Source organism: Sinohyriopsis cumingii, chromosome 13 (genome assembly GCF_028554795.1).
Source record: "Sinohyriopsis cumingii isolate HCF-2022 chromosome 13, ASM2855479v2, whole genome shotgun sequence".
Taxonomy (NCBI): Eukaryota; Metazoa; Mollusca; class Bivalvia; order Unionida; family Unionidae; genus Sinohyriopsis; species Sinohyriopsis cumingii.
This window is the reverse complement of record NC_142973.1, coordinates 32,360,212-32,386,240: the sequence shown is the minus strand read 5'-3', so window position 1 is coordinate 32,386,240 and position 26,029 is coordinate 32,360,212. Positions and strand designations below refer to the sequence as shown.

At 37.0% G+C, this 26,029-nt stretch overlaps 1 protein-coding gene across 2 annotated transcripts in view; it reads right to left on the bottom strand.

Annotated features, from left to right (window-relative positions):
• The window catches only part of LOC149785159 (vacuolar protein sorting-associated protein 18 homolog), a 130,953-nt gene extending 105,213 nt beyond the window's left edge, over nucleotides 1-25,740 (bottom strand). The window contains exons 1-7 of one of the 2 annotated variants that reach the window (XM_089978937.1): nucleotides 25,581-25,740; nucleotides 21,621-21,749; nucleotides 20,921-20,997; nucleotides 19,048-19,157; nucleotides 11,881-12,029; nucleotides 11,175-11,259; nucleotides 3,238-3,317 (exon numbers count right to left, since the gene is read on the bottom strand). In XM_089978937.1, coding sequence (XP_089835063.1) covers nucleotides 3,238-3,317; nucleotides 11,175-11,259; nucleotides 11,881-12,029; nucleotides 19,048-19,157; nucleotides 20,921-20,997; nucleotides 21,621-21,704 — 585 coding nt within the window. In that variant the 5' untranslated portion in view covers nucleotides 21,705-21,749; nucleotides 25,581-25,740. Of the gene's footprint in view, nucleotides 1-3,237; nucleotides 3,318-11,174; nucleotides 11,260-11,880; nucleotides 12,030-19,047; nucleotides 19,158-20,920; nucleotides 20,998-21,620; nucleotides 21,750-25,451; nucleotides 25,557-25,580 lie in introns of those variants that run through there. The other variant, XM_089978938.1, reaches the window with a different exon arrangement.
• Between the last annotated feature and the right edge of the window lie 289 nt (nucleotides 25,741-26,029).

Sequence of the window (26,029 nt, the reverse complement as noted above, 5' to 3'; positions counted from 1 at the left end):
TCAATTCTGTTATCTTGATAGAAAATGAGCTTACCTTGCCTTAGCAAAAATTTCTGTGATGGGCCAATTACACACCAGATAAATTGTAACTTCATCACTTTCATCCAACTACAGTATTTATTAATATTTATTACAGTGGAATTAAAAAAGTTGGAAGTTTGCAATGACATTAGTAAGCAGAGATGTGTGCTAAAGTCTTTAATGCTTTAACTGTCATACATTACCACACTTTGCCTCCCATATGTTACACACTTCACCTGTCATACATTACACACTTTACCCGTTATAAATTACACACTTTACCTGTCATACATCATACACTTCACCTGTCATACATTACACACTTCACCTGTCACACATTACACACTTTACCTGTTATAAATTACACACTTTTCCTGTCACACATTCCTATCCACTCTTTTGTCAGAAAAGGAAGAAGTCTGATCCTAATGGATTTTTAATTAAGGAGTAAAGCCAATACACTAGTACAAAGAAACTGAGTCTGCATTACTTTAAATGGCATAAGATAATTTAAAATGGGATGCATGTATACTTTCTGAAACTAACTTGAGACTTGTATCATGTAACATCCTTCCAATTATCTTTTAAAGTAGCTGAATCAAAAATTAAAAATAATAGGCTATGTTACTGCAAAAAATATTGATGCAAAAGTTGATAGCTCATTTGGTAATGCAGATGGTAATTTACCTCTCAGCTAGTTGATAATGAGAAGACTAATGCAAGATATCACATATATTGCATGCAGGGACCAGACTTAACAGATATGCAAAACAGCAGTAAACACACAACAATTTAGCTTTACATCCACAGAAGAAAGCCAAGACTGAAACGATCATGGACTGTTATCAAAACATCAAGGAAATGTGAGAAAATGTACCCCAAACAACATTCAGAAGTGATTTTGTTCTATCAACTATCTGTGCTGATATTGAGTGTTATGTTTACAGCATGTTCAATGATATCTTTTTATACCGAAAACAGTCTAATATAAATAAGTTGAAAAAACTTTCAGCTATAAATCTTCAGACTACAATAACATTAAAGCTATGCATAAAAAATGGAGGTTTAAAGTCAGAATCATAAAGTGGGACTTCCACAAATTTTATACAAATAAGCTTAAATGTCTAATTAAAGAATCTTCAATCACAAACTTGGCAGTGACTACATACAGTACATGACCATAAGTGAATTTCAAGTTTTAAAAAATGCCACAGCTTTTCACAATAACAAATGATATCCCAATGCATTTATTTGTATTGTTTAGGAAAAATGAAAATAAATATAACAGGAACCACCATAAGCAGTCTTCAATTGAAATCCCCATGCTGGTATAACATCTATTTCAGAAGGAGGAGCTATTTCAAGATTTTCCAGATGGTTGCAAAAAGTTCTAATTTTGTTTAAAAACTGATAAATTTCTACTGCGAAATGTGGAATATTTTCAAGTGGGATGACTTATTCCACTTATGACCATATACTGTAGCTTTATTTATCATGACTGATAAGCATATGTGTAAAGTTAACCAACATTAGCCATAAGTAAGAAATTATCATCAAAATATTTTAATTATTACACGATTCCTATGTGACCTGTTATTTCATTGCATGGCACAACATCATGTGATATGTGATACAGGATTCCAATGGGAGATGTTTTTACATTGGTTTGCACAATATTATGTGATATGTGATATTCCTTCATGTCACATGGTTACTGTACTTGAAAAATACATATATAATCTGAAACAAAGGCATAAATGACATCCAAACAAAACTAAAATGGGTTTTCTCTTTGAAAGGTATATCTAATACTCAATGACATCCAAACAAATTTGCAAGGAAACTTAAATGGGTTTTCTCATTGAAAGGTACTCAATGCCATCCAGCACAAAGCTTACCAAAAGCAAACATATCCGCAAAACAAAATGGTACGTATGACAGAATTATTGAAACTAAACCAAAATAATAACTTAAATAGCAGAGAAAAAGACAAAAAGCCTAAATAAATTCTGTCATAACTTGAAAATAATACAAAGATCTAATACCTCATCAGATTTTGTCAGTCCAAGCTTAAAAAATTAATAAAACATTATTTGCTGATGAAAGTATTCTTTTGATTCAACGAGTATAAAGAATTTTAAAAATAATTGTTTTTCATTTCAATATAAAAATTTGTCATTTTTTTTATTAACTCATTCAGCCCTGAAGGTTTTTTTTGTTTCCACCTAAAATGTGAGTAGGAAAGACATTTTGGGGGCTATTTCTGAATACAATGTAATACATTGGCTTTCAACAGATTTTCCATGAGACTAATGCCTAGTTGTATTAGAAACATCGTTTTCCATTGGTTATTTTGCTTGCGCATAAGCAGAAAGGTAAAATTTGGGAGTTTTTTTCTTCTTCTTAATGGACCCATCATTTTCGTATGGAGACCACTCTTTATTCCAAATGCTCACCATATCCTAGTTTTTGCAAAGGTTCACCTGTCTGTGTGCAGTTCAGACCAGTCTGCCTTAGATCTGAGGCCAAAAGGTATAAAATCCTATCACAAAATCGCATTCCGACCACAAGCGAATTTTGGGTGAGAAAAAAAAACAATTCCAAAAAGTTAGGTTTTTCCCTCTGTATTTTGTAGTGCAACTAGATCTTACAGATTATTTGGTATCATTGTAGAGCTGTATCTGTCTGCTTTTTTGTAATACCACCCACTTTGGTGTATCTTAAATGACCCTGATGCTGAAGAGCTCGGAAATATAGGGTACAGTCTCATCACGCCTACAGGCAGGGTTAGGGTCGAATGAGTTAAAAGACCTGGAAAACAAATTTTAAAACTGATGTCAACTGCAGGAAGTGTGTCTCAATCAGCCAATGGAAATGTCCACATGTAAAATAAACCGGTCATCACTGTATCATGACAATGATGCAAGACATTATCTCATTTTATCAAATAATGAAATCAACATAATTCTTGGGAACGACTCATCAGTTTATACCAAACCATCATGTGGTAGAGACCTATGCCTTCAAATGGTCTGGTTCATGAAGACTACAATAATACCAGTAATGTCATCTACTATGGTTTGGCTTTGCATTTTAAAGACTAAGTTAAGCCTGGTATTGGAATATTCAAGGACTAAGTTAAACCTGGTATTTGAGTATTCAAGGACCAAGTTAGGCCTGGTATTTGATTATTCAAGAACAAAGTTATCAACCCACCTGTTTCATATACTGGTCAAGACTTCCCTGCCAGAATTTGGTGTCTTCATTCACTGTAAGCTCTGATTCAAATATCAAACCTGAAAGATCAAAAGCAGGGGAAGTAAGCAACAAAAAATAGATTGGCTGCAGGACTGCTATGTCATTCATTTCAAAATATGGTATCATATAATGGATAATATTAGCTGTCTTGCCAATTAGTGAGTCTCAAGTGATAATTTCCAGCTAAAACAAAGTTGCAAAGCATGTGCTTTATCTCACCAAAATGTTTTTCCAATCATAATACTGAACTAGTCCAAATTTTACTGGGAAGACACAGTAGCTTAGACGGTAGGGCATCAGACCTGAATATGTGTGTGTGATTTGGATTTTTAATGTAGCTTTAACAATTTTTCAGTCATATCACTATGATGTCTGCAGTGTGACAGTTTATAGTGATGTCTAACCCTGGGGTAACATGCCGCAGACATGTAGCATGATGTCCTACCTAGTCACATTATTCTAATATCAGGCCAACCAGTCCTAATACTAACCTCTTAATGCTGAGTGCCTAGCAAGGCAGCTGTTTGTACCATTTTTAAAAGTCTTTGGTATGACTTGGCCAGGGTTTGAACCCACAACCTCCCACATCCTAGGCAGACACTCTAACTACTAGGCCACCATAGCAGTCTCATCAGACATTTAATCCAGTGGTCATGGATTCCTTATATATGCCCAGGTCGGTATGGGTTGGCAATCTCAGCATGTTCTTAGCTCCCATTTCCCAGGTAGCATATGTCTCAAAAATATTGTAAAAGCCAAGAAACCAAGCCCAATTTTATACGGTGAAGCAGTTCCAGCTGTACTTAAAAATTAGCGGAGCATGCGTCTTATGGGTAAAGCATGTTTTGGGGCGTGGAAGATACTTTTGATAAAGAATTCCTCTCTTTAGTGAATGCAGTAACTACCATTATACACAGAGTTAATAATAGTTACTGGAACAATCAGGATTTTTTACATCCGACTTAGACTTCAGACTCAAAATGCAAGGAAAGAAGGAGGTTGTTGTTGTTGTTATAGGGTTTAACGCCATTTTTCAGCACAAGATAGGCTGTACATGGCGGCCAGTATTAATGGCGGAGGAAGAACCCGAGAAATCCCTGGAAAGAACCACCGACACACGAGAAGCTACCAGCAAGTTTTCTCACATATCCACATTGGCCGAACCCGAGACTCGAACCCATGCAGACAGAGGTGAGATGGCAGTGATCAGTGATGGAGAGTGCTTTAGACCACTTGGCCACTCGGGGCCCCTGAAAGAAGAAGGTATAATTCCTTAATTATTAAATGACTATGTCAATTCATCTAAGTTGATGTTTGGCATATGTTGAAATAAATTAGTAAAACTGCTTCTAGGCTTTTTAATATATATATATATATATATATATATATATATATATATATATCATTCCTCTTCACCATTTGAAAATAATCTTACAATTTACAATAGATCTTGTATTTGCCACATTAAACAGTTGCTGGAACACTCAGGAAGAAATTGAATTCCCAGACCTGTTGTGTAAAATACAAGTTCTTCCTTGAGTTCCTGGAAAGTAAATTTTTTAGTAAATTATGTTGCTCCAAGAATACTTATCCAATCTCATTATTTCCTCCAACCTGAACTTGCTGCAGACTGTACTGAAGCCTGGCAAAGGTGGGCTTTCCAACCTCCATTATTTGGTATTCATAATCAGTGTACCTTCCAGCTGTGGCCTTTCCAGAGGAATTCCTGTCTTGAGCCAACTGTGCTTGCACCACTGATGGAGGAATGATAGTGCCTTGTTCATGATCCTGCCCTTTTGACTGATTGAAAAAGAGGCAATATCACTTGTAAGGGGCACACTAAACAAAGGCCCAATAGGTTCAGTTCAGCTGCTGTAATGGATACTCTATGCTGCAAAACTCTTCTGCTGTAATATAGTATCTGTTGGAAATGGACTCCATGAGTTCAAACATGCGGAAGTCATACAAGATTGAGACTGGTAAACTCCATACCCAGATGGACAAAACAATGGGACAGGTTGAGCTCAAACTTTTCTCAGTTCACTAGAAAGCCAAGATGACTCAAAAGGGATAGAAGATGATTTCTGCCTCTGACAAGAATACAACTTACCATGTTTGTAAAGAATGTCATCCAAATATGCCACTGTCACTGTGGATGAAGTCGACTGGAAAAGGGTGTTAATACAGTCCATGATTTTTGTCAAGGCCAGTGGGCTTATGTTTAGACCAAATGGAAGAACTCTAAACTTGTAAAAATTCCCAATGCAAACAAAATCAAGAAATTTCCATGACGCCAAGTGGATGCAGATGTGAAAGCAAGCAACGATCAGATGGAAACATGGAAACTCGTCCCTACTGATGAAAAGTCGGATTAATCATGAAGTCTCCATCATTGATTTTTGTTGAAACTGCTACTGATTGAGGTTGATGATCAGCCTGAGCATGTCATTAACATACTGCATTAGGATCCATGGAGATTTTGGTTATCAATCAATCTCCACTGGCTGCTTGCTAATTAACCACCAGATCTCATGCTGCATAATTTTGACAATTTCCATATCTGATGGTATTTCTGTCATGAGGAGAGAATGAAAGAGGAGTGGGTTGGATAAAAGAAATCTGAAGCCCCTCTGAAACTAATGGGATCAGCTACTCATTTTGTGGAAATAGAGCTATCCAGCAAGAGTTGATCTGCAGAAGTCTAGCATCCAACAGCAGGTTGTCTGTGGGTGGTCAGAATGGCAAGTCAACAGTGAGAGGTAGGTCGCTTGGATAGAAGAAACTCCATTTCTTTCCCACTCTGTAAAGTTTCCTTTTAAACTTTGTTTGAGATTACAACTGATCCTGTGAACTATGCCTTCCCTTTTTGTCTCTAAGTATCCTTCCTTTGCCACTTCTCTTTTTGTTTCCAAGTATCCTTCCTTTGCAGTAGATATTTATCAGGCTTAAATGACTGTGGAGGCTGAGCAGCAAGTTAAAGATGTACTTACTGAGCTGCTTGTCTCATAATTTCATAAATCTTGCCTCCAAAAAGCAACAGTAACCCAAATGGTGTCATGCTCAATGTCAGGGCACTATGCATATTGAGCAACATGGAACAAAGACATGTGAAATGTCATATTAAATCTAGAGTAGCTGGCAAGCCAGAACATTTGCCATTGAATGAAGTGCCAATCTGTTAATGACTCTTGCAATTCGGGCTGCTACTACCCAGGCATACTCATTGACTGCTACTACCCAGGCATACTCACTAACTGATACTACCCAGGCATACTCAATGACTGCTTCTACCCAGGCATACTCATTGACTGCTACTACCCAGGCATACTCATTGACTGCTACTACCCAGGCATACTCATTGACTGCTACTACCCAGGCATACTCATTGACTGCTACTACCCAGGCATACTCACTGACTGCTACTACCCAGGCATACTCATTGACTGCTACTACCCAGGCATACACATTGACTGCTACTACCCAGGCATACTCATTGACTGCTACTACCCAGGCATACTCATTGACTGCTACTACCCAGGCGTACTCATTGACTGCTACTACCCAGGCATACTCATTGACTGCTACTACCCAGGCATACTCATTGACTGCTACTACCCAGGCATACTCATTGACTGCTACTACCCAGGCATACTCATTGACTGCTACTACCCAGGCATACTCATTGACTGCTACTACCCAGGCATACTCATTGACTGCTACTACCCAGGCGTACTCATTGACTGCTACTACCCAGGCATACTCAATGACTGCTACTACCCAGGCATACTCATTGACTGCTACTACCCAGGCATACTCATTGACTGCTACTACCCAGGCATACACATTGACTGCTACTACCCAGGCGTACTCATTGACTGCTACTACCCAGGCATACTCATTGACTGCTACTACCCAGGCGTACTCATTGACTGCTACTACCCAGGCATACTCATTGACTGCTACTACCCAGGCATACTCATTGACTGATTTTTCAGGAAGCTGGAAGATTGCTAATAAGGCCAAGTTCAACATCAAAGACATGACTATGATATTACATACAAGCTTTGATGTAGCATTTAATACATTTTTATCAGTTTAATAGAAACATGGAGCAGGCATATTGATAACTGCCAAATTTTTGTTACGGCTGGACGTTTTTTATAAAAGGCATCTGAGTGCATTTTGCACCTGCAAGATGAAAACATCACTGGTACCTGGCTTCATGAAGAAAACAAACTTAAAATCACTTGGAACACATATTCTGCTGGACAGGCAGTCAGCGATTTCTCTGATTTTTGACATCTACAGAAGCCAACAGAAGACACAATATTGTCCTTTACATAAAGATCTAATGGGCCATGATCTTATAGGGTTGGGGTTGGAGGGCATTCTGAAACTGGCAACACCCAGTAAATTTCTTCAACCATAGCCTTAAAGCTGAAGGCAGTCAAGTACATCAGCTGTTCAACCACAGCCTTAAAGCTGAAGGCAGTCAAGTCATCAGCTCTTCAACCAAAGCCTTAAAGATGAAGGCAGTCAAGTACATCAGCTCTTCAACCACAGCCTTAAAGCTGAAGGCAGTCAAGTACATCGGCTCTTCAACCACAGCCTTAAAGCTGAAGGCAGTCAAGTACATCGGCTCTTCAACCACAGCCTTAAAGCTGAAGGCAGTCAAGTACATCGGCTCTTCAACCACAGCCTTAAAGCTGAAGGCAGTCAAGTACTTCAGCTCTTCAACCACAGCCTTAAAGCTGAGGCAGTCAAGCACATCAGCTCTTCAACCGCAGCCTTAATGCTGAAGGTAGTCAAGTACATCTGCTCTTCAACCACAGCCTTAAAGCTGAAGGCAGTCAAGTACATCAGCTCTTCAACCACAGCCTTAAAGCTGAAGGCAGTCAAGTCATCAGCTCTTCAACCACAGCCTTAAAGCTGAAGGCAGTCAAGTTATCAGCTCTTCAACCACAGCCTTAAAGCTGAAGGCAGTCAAGTCATCAGCTCTTCAACCACAGCCTTAAAGCTGATGACAGTCAAGTACATCAGCTCTTCAAACACAGCCTTAAAGCTGAAGGCAGTCAAGTCATCAGCTCTTCAACCACAGCCTTAAAGCTGAAGGCAGTCAAGTATATCAGCTCTTCAGCATTAGCATCACTGTGTGTTATTCTGGTATAGCTCTGCCTAAAACATGCCAAGCAGCAAGGCATTTTAATCATACATGTCACACAATACCATCATTGTATAAAGGCTGTGATCAAATGGTTAGCAGGGTCCATATGATGGATTCATCATCCTGTTATGGATGGATGGTTTTCTGGCAGAATGGACCATGTAAATAGTGGTACAGACAGTGCCTGCCATGCCATAGGTGTGGTGAGATGGATCTTTCAGATCTGTCAGTAAAATCTCCGTATGATCAGACAGCTGGACAGAATGGTCAGCAGCTGGGATAAAATTTTATGATATTAATGTAATACATGAAGATAATAAAGATCCAGTAAAAAAACAACATCCATCTGGACTTACAGGCCTGAAGGCAATGCTCAGACATGCAGGGAGACTTGAGTACACTGGGTTGCCTAATAATGTGGAGACACTCCTGCTTTTAAAATTATTATATACTGATGCTCGATACATACAAATGGGCAAAAACAGCTTTGAATTGAGTAACTGCAATGTCGCCTCTGGGCAATGATCTGTAATAGGAACAATGGTGTAAAAGACTCCCTTGCTCCCCCCACTTCCACTAACATGATGGCAGCCTATGGCTTCATATGTATCACCTTTCATGGAGGTGGGAACCCCAAAAATGTCCTCCCCCACTAGGCTTGCAATTGATTCTTTCTTTGAATGAATACTCTACACACCTGTCTGCTCTTTACAAGATTTTCTCCATTTATGAAACTTTTCTGCAGAACTGTCAACCAGATATCTTCTGACCACAAGGTGTTTACAATGCATGTCAGTGGCAAAGTACACTCGAAGTTTACATTTTGGTGCAGGTATCATATGCACCATTCATGTCCTTGTTTGCCTTAAATTTCTTACATTTAGAACATTTTGTCATAATATTCCACTTCAACACAAGAAGAATGAAAAAAACATTAGTAAATTAATAACATCTAATTCAGTCACCAAAACAACACTTGTTAAAGTAAGCAAAGAACACATTGTACACACAAGCATGAATCACAACATATATCAGTGATACCGTACAGGAGTATATGGTCAGAATAAACAACTTCTTTTGACAAATTTATAACAAGATTGGTCAAAATATAAACAAATATTAATGTATACCACCTGCAGTAAAAGGTTATTACACAACACACAATACAAACCCAAATTCGGGGTTAGATAGTTGAAAAAAAAGCAGGACAAAGCTGGATACTGTAATGAAACAAAAGCTTAGAACTAGCAACACCTCACAATGTCAAAAGGGGTAATGGACAAAAGTTACTGCCCTTTGTATGATCTTGATGGAAAAGCTGATTTCTGTCTTTTTATGATGGATGGATTTGGGAAGTAGTAAGCTTATATTCCTAATTTTAATATGACGGGAAAGTATCTGAAGGAAAAAGATAAAGGCCAAAAGTCCTTAAAAAACAAAGTCAAGTTTTAATATAAATGCAACTCTTTTAAAAAGTTCAAGTCTGTTGTAGCATGAACATCAAGTGATGCATCCCAGTGCAAAAAGTTGCCTCATTAGCTGCCTTGTGTGACATGCAGATGCTTTATCAGGGACCACTTTACACATTGTTAAGCCAACTGGGGGACAAACGCACAGAGAGAATTGGGGGTCTAAGGCACTTAACCTGATAGATTTCTCACACATCCCACCTCTGACCATGTGGGTTTGAGTCTCAGGTTTTGCCAATATGTGAGAAAGCTTGCCACCAGCGTCCCAGCTTCAGTGGTTCTTTCCAGGGTTTTCCCAGGTTCCTCATCCACCAAATACAATGGCCACCATGTACTGCCTGTAGTGTACTGAACAATGACTTTAAGCACATAAATACCAAAAAAAAAATATAAAAAAATTATCCAATGAAGCTGACATTATAAAGGTTTTCTCTTGGGATTTTAGCACAATGAATCTCACTGTTACACACAAAGGCCTTTCAAAAAGACATGGAGTCCCAAAAGGATTTTATTGACCTTAGTCAACTCCAGGACTCTCCCTGCAGAGTCAATGAGAAACTCATTTAGTTTCTTGCCCTGCAGGTTTAATCTGAGCTATGGAGCAAGGTTGTGAGCACCAGTCTAGCAGGTTGTCTTCTGACATGTTACATCAACATAAAATTGTACCAAACCTCAAATACAACAATGAGACCACAATGTATACAAATATTTCTAAATGTGCACTAAAATTGAAAAGATGCCATTTAATCGAACCAATTCCAAACTCAACCTTTTTTCCAATGTGCATGTCAGGTTTAGCTCAACCTAAGGTTGTTTCACTTGTTTTTCAGCTTTTAACTCTAATTAGAACATTCAGTTTGTAAGACAAGTCTTTGTTCACTGGATCTTTAAGTTAATGGTCTTCTGAAGTAAAAGATCCACAATAATATAAAAAAATTGAATTAATGACAGTCTAAAACAACTAAACAGTACTTTGTCCACCTTTACTAGTGCCCATTCATGTCAGTCTATGACAACTAAACTGTACCTAGCCCAATGCCCACATGACCATTGGTACCCATGAACAACAGTGAATTCATGGCAGTCTACAACAACTTATACTTAGCCCACCTTATCTAGTGCTTTTTCACGGCAGTATACAACAACTAAACAGCACCTAGCCCACCTTTACTAGTGCCCATTCATGGTAACTTTACTGTACTTAGCCCACTTTTACTATTGCCCATTAATGGCAGTCTACAACTATATGGTACTCAACCCACCTTTACTAGTGCCCAGGAGAATTGCCCCTGTGGTGTTGTCATTTACATTCTGCCAGTTCCATCCCACACTCTCTATCAGATGACCCTGTAAAAAAAATAGCACAGGCATATTTCTTTCATTTCTTTCTTCAATCTGACATCCTGTTCTAGCAAGTTTAATTTTTGATCTTTTGACCTGAAACTCACTGGGAACTTTGAGAAATTCTAAAGAGAAACTCCATGTAAAACCTGTAGACACCAATGCATAGTAAACCAAAGTAATTACCATTTCCAAAATTTTAGGTATAGCAGATTATATACATATGACTTCTTTACATTTTAATAAAATAGGAAATAGCAACAGAAATAAGATAAACCTTACAAGAAACATGTACTGATGTGAGCAGTTGTCACCACAGGTGGTCTGATTAAATGTTCTTCAATTAGTGAAAAATCTAATTTTACACTAATGTGTATCCAGTACAACAAATCTCAAAGAACCAAACTCAATGATAGTGTTCCATCTCTCTTTTTCACACACGCATGCATGCCCACACATACACATGCACACACACTACTTATGTTTCCCTCATAAACTGATGTATAAATTGATATATGCTAAAATAAACTCTCAAACTTCACTGAAAAGATTTTTAATTTTATTTTTTAATTCTTACTCTGTTTAACTACATATTTGTGATGCTAAAATAATTAACATAAACTAAACCTTCAGTTTCGCAATAGATCTAGTCTTTTTGGAGTTTCTTGAAAGGTAGACGTTTTCTTGTGATTCCATGCTGATTATGAGGTGGCGTCCAGTTGGGTCCAAAAACAGTTTGTACACCTTGTCCTCACCAGACTTATGGATTTCCACCCCTTTTGAAGAAAAAAAAAATCAAATGTATAGGTTAAGGTTTAGAAACAAAAACTATGACAAAGCCTAGCCAGCTATTCGTAATAGCTGACTCTAGAGAAGAGGTCCTAGTTACATCATTACTGACTTTGTATATCCCGGTACTCATGTTTCATTCAACTTTAGCTCAATCATAATATAAGCATTTAGTAAAATTGTGTTCTCTGAGGAGGGGTGCCTCATCACAAAGCCTGAAAACTTACCTAAACACAAAATCTTAACCATGGCATGACAGATGCACAAGGGCAGCAAACAGGGTAGGACAACTAGGATGAAATTACAGGAACCTCAATGGTCAGGGGACCCACTGCCATCTTATCTGTAATTCACATGGGCTTACTGCAGAATTTCATGTATGCGGCCCTGAGATGCACAGACAGACAAGGGTAACCCTATGCACTACAAATGTCATAATAAGGCGTACAAATTACTACATGCATACATGCCAACCCTGTGAGAGGTATAAACGTAATTATTATTATAAGTGGCAAATAAAAGTAATTGTGGCATAAATAGTATAATCTATATATTACATGCCAGAATTACAGCATTTATGAAAAAGATACATTTATTTTTGCTACCAACCTGATTCTGCATCTATTTAAAAATCTTGTCACAGGGTTAAATCTATATGCATTAGAGTCAGAAAACAAATACAAAATAAAATGAAAAATTATTTATGTTTCAGCACTCCCTTTAACTAGACTATCTAACTTTCGTTGAATGACTGTAAATTGGAGAATTCTGCAATGAGCATGATCATGTGCTTAAAGTGGTGTATTACATTACTCTCATATTCTTCTTTTGTAAAGCAGTGTTGATTTGTCCTTTTTTCTGATCTGACATGTTTTGAAGTTTGAAAAGATCCATCTGCTCTAACATTTTCCATACTATAACATACACAAGTCACACTATAATGCATTTTGCTAAACATTTGGTGCCATTTTCTTTAAAAGGATAGACTGGTCTGCTAACTAACCAGCTTATCAATATAACGAATCTGTGAGGCAAAGTTCATATTTGAAGAAACCTGTCTGTTTTCATGGAAATGGTCTGTATACAGTTGTTATAAATAGCTAATAAAAAAAAGTACTTTTATGCTATTCTTATGCAGCAATCATCTTTTAATAATATTCTCAAATTTATCAGTGGAAATTAAGGAGATGATAATAAAAATGACAAAAGTAACATTTTATTACTATATTTTTTTAATGAACCAAAAATACACAATCCACATACAGGCAATTGTAAAAAGTACTTGGGTTAAAAAAGCATAATGATTACACCAAAGTGATGGCATATAATTTCTATGTTGTTCATAACTGGACTCAACTTATGAGTATATACTGCAAGTGTGGTAATTACAAGCAACTGGACTCAACTTATGAGTATATACTGCAAGTGTGGTAATTACAAGCAATGGAAAATTGTTGTATCAAGCAATCCAGTCACAAGACAAGAGAGACTAGTCACAGGAAATTTCTGTATCAATGTAATATTACTATATTTTCTGGTCATTAATCAATGTGGAATACAAGACGAAGCCAGATCATCATGCTGGCCTTGGCTTTTTCATCAGCAACTTCTGGTTTCATGAATATTAATATTGTCACCATGCTGTTTCAGATTAACTGGGAAAATGCAGTCACTGACACTAACATGCTTCCCACCATGTCATTTTGGTGGAGGAGGTTGCAGGGTGATTGTTATCTGTATCATTCACTTTCCTGATGAGTGTGATCTTCCTACTGTACAATGGCATTATTATATTCCATTATTAATGGACTCCTGTGAATAAACAGTTTATTCTTGTTTTAAGTACTATATCCATTGTCACAAGAACCACCTGGCAATGCAGTGTTATGCTAATTAAATATGCCAAGAGGTCTGACCAGGTTATTATGGCTGGCACCTGTTTGAAAACAAAAGATTCAATGGACGAGATCAAATTAGTGCAGCTACCAACAAGGAAACGTGACCACCATAAGGATATGAGAAATGTAATGAAAACTAACAAATGAGACAAAAAAGAGAAAAGTTACATAAAAATAAAAATCAAAATATAATAAAAAATATTTTTTAATATATCATTTAAATACTAAAGCAAATTTACACAAATGAGAAGAGAGAGGGACTCATTTCTTGTGGTTTTCAATCCACATGAGATTGTAAAACCGGTAATTGACATGGATTAATGATTGAGAACAAAGGGGATACTGGCATGGCCTGTTACCCAAGATTCAATATCAGGATTCAAACAGCCCCTAAACATATCACAAAAATGACTCCACCCCCAATCAAAAGATTCTAGAACAACGAATCGCCTCTGAACAGCTTGCACATTCTTGCCCATGTGTGTTGCCCCTTAATTCTTTTCAAGGGAGCAGCATAACTTAGTGGAACATCAGTGTGGGGCAGGAGGGAATCTGGCAACAGCAACAGGTAAGTACAGAATCCACATGGCACACTTTCTGAGCAACAATGATTGGGCCCAGTGAGAAAATGCCTTTGCTTTGGTTGGCTAATGAGCGAAGGTAAAAGGAGAAAGTAGCCAGAGTGCCAAAATGCTTCTTTGATCACATCCTCCAAAGATGAATAAGTTAGATTGGCCTTTGAGGCAGCAATGGCTCAAATTACACGGGCTTTATTTTCAAGAAAGACAGGCTCCTCTCAGTAAGGGACTGGTAATGTTGGAAGCTAAAAATCAGTTGAAACCCAAATGAGGACAAGAAACCTCCTATCTTACCTTTAAAGCAGTGATTCTTAACCCATGGGCCATGACCCAAAATGGGCCATGACCCAAAATGGGTTGCCATTCTGTTTTGAGTGGGGCTCTGAGATCAATCATAAATATTTGAAATTTCCTGCCAAAGTGGTATTTTAGCATTTGATATGTGAAACCTGATGGGATGCAAGGCTAACACCACAAATTCTAATTTGGGTCCCTGCCCAAAAAGGTTAGGACCCACTGCTCTGGAGGCTGCCATACAAAAACATAAAACTCTAACTGAAAATAAAAGCTGATCATCCCCAGCACATAGATGATTAAGACTGGTGAACTCAATTGGGAGTGAAGCAACCAATGGAAGCTGGTTTTATGCTAGGAGACCTTGTTGGCAATGGATAGAAGCAGATTCCAAGCCCTGCTCTACAGATCAGGCATGAAGCTTGCTCCTTCATCTCACAAATGCTAAAGCCAGCAAGAAAACCATCTTAAGTGTAATGTTCTCGAAGGAAGGTTCCCAAATATTCTAAGTGGGGTTTATTAAGAGACCATAAGAAAAATTCCATTGAGGCATCAAAGACAGAGACACTGATCTTTGCAGCTTGAAATACCTGATCAGGTCTGCTACGTGAGAATCTGTCCTGATGGCTGAGCCTTTTGAAAATTTCTGGAAGTGTTGGAAAGGGCTGCTCAAATGCCCTTAATAGTAGAAACTGAGCACTGTTTCTCTTTTTTAAAAGGATGCAAAGAAAATCAGTCACTGCACTCTTAAAGGGACAGCTAGGATTGACAAATTTTCCACAAATCACAAACAATTCTCCATTTGGCACCAAACACCTTAGACATTGATCATCTTCTGAAATAAATGATGCACTTGGCAACTTTTATCCAAAAAAAGTTCTTTAAAGAGAGATCATTTGAAATGTTCCAAGCATGAATGTGGAGAACATGTCAGCTGTTGTGTACATGAGAGCCCCTGTGCTGCAATAGGAGGTCCTTCATATGAGGCATGCTCCTGGGATGGTCCTCTAGCAGATCTATATCACTAAACAATTGCTGGGCCAGAGCGAGGAGATCAAAATGAGCTGAGCAGTGGAGTATTTGACCTTGTGTAGGATTATACTGAAAGATCGGAAAGTGTAAGCAAACTGACAATGCCACTTCAGGCTAAGAGCAACCACTACCTAGGCCCTCTGGTCAGGGACTGGGAAAATATAAAAGGAGAGCTTGTTGTTTAACTTGGTGGCCAACAAGTCCACCAAAGAGCTGCCCAAAGTTTCAGCAGGGAGTCTGCTAAGGATTGTCTTCCCTTTTCTTGACAGACTGCCAAAATATTTTTTCTACCAGCAATGTGGCCAACTCAGAGGTCGATTCCCTCTTTAGATACCCAGCAAAGTAGGTTTCAAACCTCCATGCAGAGAGAAGGTGCATGTCTACCCTCTTGTCCTGAGGTATGCTACCACCATCGTATTGTCAGAGGAGACAATCATGCAGCCATCTCTTATCTGTGAACACACTCATGAAGTGCTAAGAACACTGCCCTCATTTCCAAACTGATGAAGTTAAAGTTAATAGTTTTTAAGACCCTAGTGTATCAGTCCTTCTGGCTCTAGATGAGCAGACTGCCGTGAATCTGACTCATCTGTGAATAGGTAGGAGTGGGGCTTCGGGGGGGGGGGGGGGGGGGGATGAGACTTCAGCCAGGAATCAGTCCCAATTTGTCCACAAAATCAAATGATGGAAATCCTGACCTTGAGAAATCAGTGCATTCTAGGGGACACTGAGTGATTTCCATGCCAACAGAAGGAGAAGAAACTAGAAAAGGATGCAACTGCAGTCGACCTTGTAACAATAAACCAGTAGGTTCCGTCTGCAAACAGAAACAAATCAATGAAAGCTATCTGACACAAATTACGGGTCAAGCTAGACTTGAATTTTAGGGAGCAGTGACTTCTCTTTTGAGAAAGAATAGGGAGAAGTGAGATGTCATCAGGGAGAAGAAGACACGAAGCAAGAAATGCAATATATATATATGCATGTGTGTCTTCAGATCATATGGTTCATCCTCATTTCTTTGTTGCAGATAACATTAACGTAACTATTCATAATAACACACTATAATGCATACAATTACTGATATGGCTCCTTTACAGTCGGTATATGAACTAAACCCTTCTTTCCAACAGAATCAACATGGACGTGAGTGCATCTATTTTTAGAAGGAGGGGTTTTCATACTGTAACCACTCTCTTTATATAACTTTATTACAATATTTCATTGATAGGATTGCAAATTTATGGTTTATTTGTCTACGTACTTGTAGTAATTTTAGGCATTGGTTAAATAGTATCTGTTTCGCCGCTTTTCTCCATATTGTCACAAATACAAGTCAAGTCAAAAACGACTTTGACTTTACAATGCTTCTCACAAATTCCACAACATAGCATTGGCTCATATATTTCTAACCTATATAATTGTATTTTAAAGTTAAATCTTAAATAACATAATACCTAGGCTTTGCTTTCTATTTATTGTATATTTTTCATAATATATCTGCCAAATGATTTACGAAAACAGACAATCTAATAAACTGGTGCTTCCCAGACACAGTGTTGTCCACCATAATACCCTATTATTTCCCCATTACTGATTCACTTACAGTTACAAACTAATTTTATGATGAAACTGTGCTGGAGGCAGTTAAAATATCCAGATCACTGATTCTGTTCTTAAAAAACAAACTGCTATTTACATATTATTATTATTAAAGTTTTGAAACAGAAGTTTGTATGTTTTTATCATCAAAGGATAACATGCAGATATCTTGATGTGATAGTTGCTAACCTACTCAGGAAATGGTTAATGGTCAATCAGCTATCAAAACACATGCCTTTGAATGTGCAAGAGTTTGTTTGTCAGCATAATTGATATGAAAACTAGGCCTAGCTACTGATGGCTTGATGAATATATTTCGCTACAACACAAGACTAGAACCTAGCTTAGGTGAGGGGGCATCTAAAAAAGTATGGTCATTCAATGCATCTCTAAAAAATTCACAGGGCGAAGTCATTTTCACTTTTCTAACAGAAGAAGGCAAAGTTTACATTATTTAGGAGACTGAGTCTCCCATTTTGCCTGGTAAGGTGACCCCTGCAAATAATATTTAAACAAAACCCTTTATTTAATAACTATGCAAGTGAGATATTGTGAATTAAATTATTAGTAATGAACAATAAAATGGATAAAGGTGAGTACACAGACTACAATATATGCAAGGAAAGGGAATATTAAACAAAACCTACCCTTAGCTAGAAAAATGCACAACCAAATTTAAATCACTAACACCCTGTATAAAAGGTCAAAAAGGAAATTAAAATGTCAAACCATAATTCACCATGTGTACAAAACAAAATGCTATTAATGCTTAGGCACCCTTAATCAACATTTACAACAACAAAAAACGCATATAAAAGAAATAAGGAATTTGCTTGCGGATCCAAAAAGCAACCACATATCTTCTTCTGTGAAAAAATGTAGACATTACAGCATGTTGACAAGGAAAAGAATGATGGGGCAGTACACATGCGCAATAATGTGCGGATGTCAGAGGCAATCGAGTATTCTAGAATCTACTAGTTCACCCTAAATGGAAGGATGAATTTTTACCATACAGTTGGGTATCTTCCTCCTGGAAAAGTAACAGCCATGCAAATGCAACAGGTATGGCATAACTAATATTATAGTCAATAGACAAATATCTAAGGTTACATTTTCTTTGTACTAGGGACAACGTGTTTAACAGGCTTTGAGTTTTCTAATGAATCTCCAGGTATTGCAAGTTCTGAATTTAATGTGAATATGTCTTCTTAACTAAATAATGTTTATCCTATGTCTAGCAGTCTCTTTGATATTGCAATAAAATGGTTTTGGGACAGACATGTGGTCTTATGAATAAACATAAACAAAGCAATTTGCCGCATTATGCTATTGCTGTGAGGGTATGGTATGTGAATCACTTGCCCCATTATGCTATTGCTGTGGGGATATGGTATGTGAATCATTTGCCCCATTATGCTATTGCTGTGGGGGTATGGTATGTGAATCATTTGCCCCATTATGCTACTGCTGTGGGAGTATGGTATGTGAATCATTTGCCCCATTATGCTATTGCTGTGGTATGTGAATCAGTTTTGAGAAGAAATGCTGTTTAAAGAGTACTCATCATAAGTGGCTGCTATCTTTATACATGTACATACTATCCTCTCCATCGGGATGATCCAGATCTAGCCTCATTATCTGTCCATTACTCATGGCCATCACCAGGAAGTTGTTACACACTGCTAAATGGCTGATGGGCTCTTCGGGTCTGAAAAGATACAAAATGACAACATTTTATATCAGTATTACTATTTACTGTATCATCCGTGGGTCAAAGAAAATCAAGCAGATCAATCCACATGCAGGGATATGGCAATTAAAATCATCCAACCAAAGACATCAGCTCAGCCTGTTGTATGATAGCATATTACACTATTTCTCTCAAGATAAGTCAGGGGGGCCAGTCTAATAAACTTGTCAAAAAGTAAGGGATGGATTAAATAACTTTAGAAAATACCTGCTACAATTTTGTAATAATGAAGGATGGAAGTAGAATCAAACATGGTCCCATTATATGTCAAATAAGGTTATATCACTTAACAAATTTATTTCTTGCTTTATTGACATCAGAATTGGATAACTTCCAATAATAATCTGTAACATATCACTCTTCTTTTCTAGTGTACTGACCATGGACCAGTTCTCTCCACAAACCAACAGTCAACACAGTGCTAACATCTAAAAAAAGGGCACACATTTTTACTATACAAACCTTCAGACACACCTCAAAGAATAATCTTTAAAACATATAAAAAAAAATTACAAAAAATTTTAAAGACTTTACGCTAATGGCAATAAATGGTACATAGTGAGAACTGGACTTCACACAATAGAACATGTTTCTGAAATTTTAATACGGTATAAATATTACTTGCACATGGATCTCATGACTGAGCCGACCAAATTATTATTTTTTCATGATGACTACTCTTGCGTACCAGTAAATCATAATTTATACTACAAAGAAAGGTTTCTTTTTATCACAAAGGTAAAAGCTAAAACATTATATTCTACTGATGGTAACTGGATGAGTGACAAAATCAGTGATACACTCCAGGTGACTGATGAATATGATACTTTGCCATAAACCTTCCTCATCAAAAAGAGAATATTCAGGGCTCAACAATAATAGTTGCCTGATGGCCCAAGGCAAGTGAAATTTAGCTCACGGCAAGTGAGAACTAGTTCCGCTCGTCTGGCTAAGAAAGTGAATTCAGTAGATACTTGCACCTTATGCATGTGATAAGATAAACATCAAATATATCTACAACATAAGAACAATTTTAAGGAGATTTTACAAACCCAAGCAAGCAGATTTTTCTTTATAAGTGTGAAAATAGCTTAATTATTCTTTGTCTGTAACTTCTGTATAAAACTTGCCCTGGTCAAGTTATTTCAAAATATTAATGTAAAACCCCAATATTATATATCAGGCTTTCTTGTCTTTTGATTTAGACAGCTGAAGTTAAAAGTTCAAGGCTAACTCAATGCAACAATATAGCAAAATCAATGTAACAGCATTGTAAAAGTAGATTGCTATAATGTTAAATATCTGTAAAGGTTGAAGGTTTTTGTACAGCTGCCAGCAGCTAGTAAAAAGGTTGATATATGCCCATTGATCAAATGCAAAGAATATTATGGAAACCGTGTTATTTTTAAAGTATGTAAAAATATGTCTAGGATTTCTAAATTGCTGGAAAAGTTACGAAGTAAAATAAAGACAGAATAAGATGCCATTCTAACAATGACAAGCACTATATTTAATGAATGAATAGATTTAATACAAGTCTCTTCTTTTTGGAGCTGAAAAAAAAATATCTGATTAGTTCACGTGAATGGATGAAATGTATTCTATGAATGAATAATAATTAAGAAAACAGTCAGAAAAAGAAAACAAAATATGAGTTAACAAGGCACAAAATTGTACAATGACCAGCGGCATGAAACCTTATTTAAAATCTGTCTACTAACTTGAAATTAATCTTCTTCTTCTGGAAGACTGGTGTTTCAATGTCCTGTAATCTGGCATCAATGAACCCTGGACCCAACTGTGAATAAGCATGAAACAAGCCTTTAGAGATACAGTATGTGTTTGCCTATAAGTCAAGCCCAACAGACAAAACATAGACCCTCATATGCTGTAGCAGAAAATCACTTGTAGATCAGGGTCTATGATGTTTGTTTTACTGATTAATCCTAAGAAACTGCATAGATTGAGATCTGCCAGTGCATTAAGTGACAGCAGATCAGGGTCTTTGCAGTTGGATCCGACGTATACCCAAGTACATATAGTACTCTTATCACATACAAATTTTAACAGAAATATTAGTAACGTTTCAATGGGTTTGAAGAAAATCTTCATTTCTGTGAAAGCATTTAAATGGAAACATGACAAAAATTTTGTTTAAAACTAAACATTTATCTGGTGTGCATTTCTTTTTATTTCTGCAGCAATAATATAGTTTAAGATACGTCATGAGCTGCATGTCCATTCATTACAAAATAATGCATCCTGATAATGAAACCAGCCTCAATTAAACAAGATGCCTATCTTATATCTATCATAGACTTCTATCTACAGTACTGGCTTTTGTTTCAATGCCTTCTTTACAAGTGTCAGATTTAAGTGATGATATATGTTAACTTTTACACAGTGTATTTTGCTACTTACAGGTTCTTGAAAACCAGCTGAACTGGCAGACACAGATGAGGTTGTAGACTGAGCACGCTCATATTGGTCAAATATTGAGGCCATTTTTTCTTCTGCTTTCTGTTGGTCTCAATACATCCAGTTTAAAACCTGGTAGGGATAAAAAACAAGAATCATCTAAAGATAACAAATCCTCCATGTTCCCAGATTATATAAAGACTCCTATTCAAATAATCCTATGGCCTAGCTCTCTCAATTTGTATAATACTAATGCTAGTACTCCACTGTGCTGCACTGTCAATACTTAGATTAGTACTCCATGGTGCCATGCTCTCAATCTATATAATACTCATGCTAGTACTCTATGGTGCATCACTCAATTTGTACACTACTCATGATGTTACTCTATTCTGCTGGACTGTCAATCTGTAACACTTATACTAGTACTATACGGTGCTGCACTCTCAATCTGTATAATACTTCTGCTAGTATTCTAATGTGCTGCACTCTATTTGTATACTATTTATTCTAGTACTCAATGGTGCAGCACTCAATTTGTATATTATTTATTCTAGTACTCAATGGTGCTGCACTCATTTTGCATGTTACTTGTGCTAGTACTCTATGGTGCAACACTCAGTTTGCATGCTACTTGTGATATACTCTATGGTGCTGCATTCATTTTTCATGTTACTAGTGCTAGTACTCTAAGGTGCTGCACTCAAATGTGCATACTACTTATGCTAATACTCAATGGTATTGCACTTTTAATTATGCAGTGGCAGATCTGGGTCTATGCAGTTTTTAGTTGTATACTACTTATGGGAGAGTATGTATGGTATGATAAAGCATGATGTGATTACTTAACTCATTCGGCCCCAGAGGTTTTTATCTTTTCGCCTGAAATGTGAGTAGGAAAGACATTTTGGGGGCTAGTTCTGAGTACATCATAATACATCGGCGTTCAACATTCCAAATGCCCACCTTATCCTAGTTTTTGCAAAGGTTCACCTGTCTGTGTGCAGTTCAGACCGGTCTGCCTTAGATCTGAGGCCAAAAGGTCTAAAACCAGACACAAAATCACATTCCGACCAGGAGCAAATTTTGGGTGAAAAAAAAGCTGGTCAAAAAAATGAGGTTTTTCCCTCTGTATTTTGTAGTGCAGCTAGAACTTACAGATTATTTGGTATTACTGTAGAGCTTTATCTCTCTGCTTTTTTGTAATACCACCCACGATGGTGTATCTTAAATGACCTTGATGCTGCAGAGCTCGGAAATAGGGTACAGCCTCATCACGCCTACAGGCGGGATTTGGGCCGAATGAGTTAACCATGTAAAATGAAACATTATCCTTGACCATTACTGACCTGATCTGTGAAATGTGATTTCTTCTTACCTATGTCGAATGAAACATACCCCTATGTCCATTATTGACCTGGTTTGTGGAATGTGATATCTCAACCATGTCAAAAGAAACATACCAAAATGTCCACTATTGACCTGGTTTGTGAAATCTGAATCATGTCAAATGAAACATACCACCATATCCATTACTGAACTGGTTTGTGGAATGTCATTGCACATCTGTGATCATAGGCCTATTAATCAAAGTAAGGAATAAAGGAAATAAAAGAAATAAACAAAATTACGTTTTTTTCCAAATAGTCTCATATATTTAAAAGATTTAAACTGATAAAAGTGTAATTTGTATAAATTACTGAAGAAATGTGAATAGCAGCAGGAATATCTGGACCACTTGTCTAATATGTCTATGAGGTTTCAACATTTCAAGTGTTATGCTCTGGAAACAAAAAAATGTTTCAATGGACAAAAGGCATACATTACTGACAGACAAGTGGATATAAGCTATATCCTCCCATATCACACACCAGGGGGATAAAAAAATATAATTAACTCATAGGCAAATGTAAACCACTATATTTTAGCATCATCCACCTTCTGAAAAGCAGCAACTATAGCATAATAGTGACCTAAAATGTTAGTGATTCATATGTGCTGTGTTAGTCAGCAGAGACAAAAAAGAATGATGGCAGTTTTACTGTACTATCAAAAATCACACACAAGGCCCACCCCCCCAATAAATGCGTTTCCTATTGCAATGATTTTGAAAAATTAGGATAGGCAAGCCAGATTTTTAAAAAAAAATTATATTTATATATATTTTATGTGATTTTTGTGTGATTGTTTGGGGTTTTTTTTGCCATGGGGGAAAAAGTGCTAGGGTTGGCAAAGAAAAACAATGACAGTCAGATGGCCAGAAACACACATTTTTTGGGACCAATATGAATCACTGCCAACAGTGAAGAATGTTAAAATAAAATTACTGGTAGTGACAATTTTAATGTTGCACATAGATATCACAGGGTTGGGGACACTGTGTCCCCATCACTCCAAATCATGAGGACACTACTTTAGAGGGACAAACAAAAATAATAGTAATAGTCAAATAAAAGTGAGAGAATCTTGGTTGTTTCAACAATTTTATCACCTTAATTTTGTTATCTGCAATGTACTATCATTTTTTCCCCATGAAAACTCACATTTTATTGCAATAAAAGCTATATCATGTGCTCAAGTCCAGAAACCATTATCTGGTTAACTTGAAAAGAACTGCATCATGGAATTTTCTGTTCCTGGTCTTATTGTCTCCCTATCAGTTATTTTAATTTTTTTTGTAAACTCATTCAAAGACATTCTGGACTGCACTGTTGTGTTATATCTGGACATTCAAGTTATCTGGAACAAATTGTATTTTTTGGACTTGTGATAGGACATTTATGATTATTTGGGATTTAAATCACAAGTGGATAAATGTGTGTGTAACATCTCATGTCAATATTTCAAGCAGCTTAGGAAGACTAACAATAACCGACACTTGTGAAAACCACCATGTCAATACAACTTTTTGTTCAAGAGAAGTACCAATAGCAAGATTTCCAAGAGGGCCCTAGTGGTGGCCATAGTGAACCTCAGATCAGCAACATTTTCACTGAGGACCAACTAGACAGCATAAGTCATCTGATGAAAATCCCCATGTCAATAAACATGTCACTCACAAGGAGCAGCAATAAAAAGATTTTCAACATTCTGGTATGGTAGCTATATTGAATATTTTCGTTTAGAAGTCTTCTGGTGAAACCCTACGTCAAGATGACTTTCCATTCAAAAATTGTGGCAATAACAAGATGTTCAAGATGGCTGCCATGGTGGCCATGTGGGGCAACATATTGGAACAATTTTTGTTTAGGACCAACTAGACACCATAAGAAATCTTTCTTGAAAACCCCATGTTGATATAACCATCTATTCTGCAGAAGAAACAATAAGATTTTCACAATGATCATTGTGGCACCATTTTCATTTAGAATCGACTAAACCATGTGATAAATGTGTGTAAAGTTTCATGACAATATATAGTTTAAGATGAAAAGTTATAACAAACTTAGGTACAATAACAGGCAGATGATACACCATCCATGGTCTATGACTTCACATTGATATTTGCTGCACATATTTCTTGAAGCGTGTATATAATGGTCTTTCCTGAAATATGAATGTATGACAATCGAATTAAAGTTAATAATCGCCACATAAAGGTATGTGTAATCAACTTCAACGAAATTACACCCATTACTGAAATAGTCGGTACCGAACGCCTACATAACCTGTACTTTAGATGTAAGAATACACATACACGTCGAAAATAGATTTCACATATAAACTGGTGCATTAAAGTGAACCAAACATATGAAATGCATTTATATATCCATTGAAACACACACACGCACACACACACACAAAACAAAATGTAATGAGACAAAATGTATATACGCAATAGATTTGGCAAGAAACTAGTAATGGAGGCTTCCTCCGCAGTGACAGTGGGTGGGAGTATCCCAACAGTTGATTTTAGTCATAATATTCCGTGTCAGTGAAATTGTGGTAAACCAATCTACTAACCAATAAACATTAATCATGATGAACATGTTTTGTATATCAGGATAAAACGCCTATAGGAAATTTCCTGGTTATTTAAACTGGATTTATAAGCTAGACATTGTCGGGGATAATAAAATCCTAGGGGAAATAACAGCTAAGCTTGGTACTGGATTGATTCCCTCTGATTACTGGGAGAAAAAAAAGGAGAGACATGGAGCCAGTCTACCCTGTATACTTTTAAGGAAAGACAACTGTGCAGAAGCAGTTTAAAGTTAGCTTGTGTTCGGACGCAGCAACGGAACAGCAGTGTGCCGGAGAGTTATTGTTGTTGTTGTTATGGATTTAACGCCATTTTTCAGAACATGAAAGGCTAAACATGGTGGACAAGGACATTTAGAGGAGGTGGAGCCAGGGAAGAACACAGACCCACTTGAAACTACTGGCAAGCTTTCTCATATTCCCACGGTGAG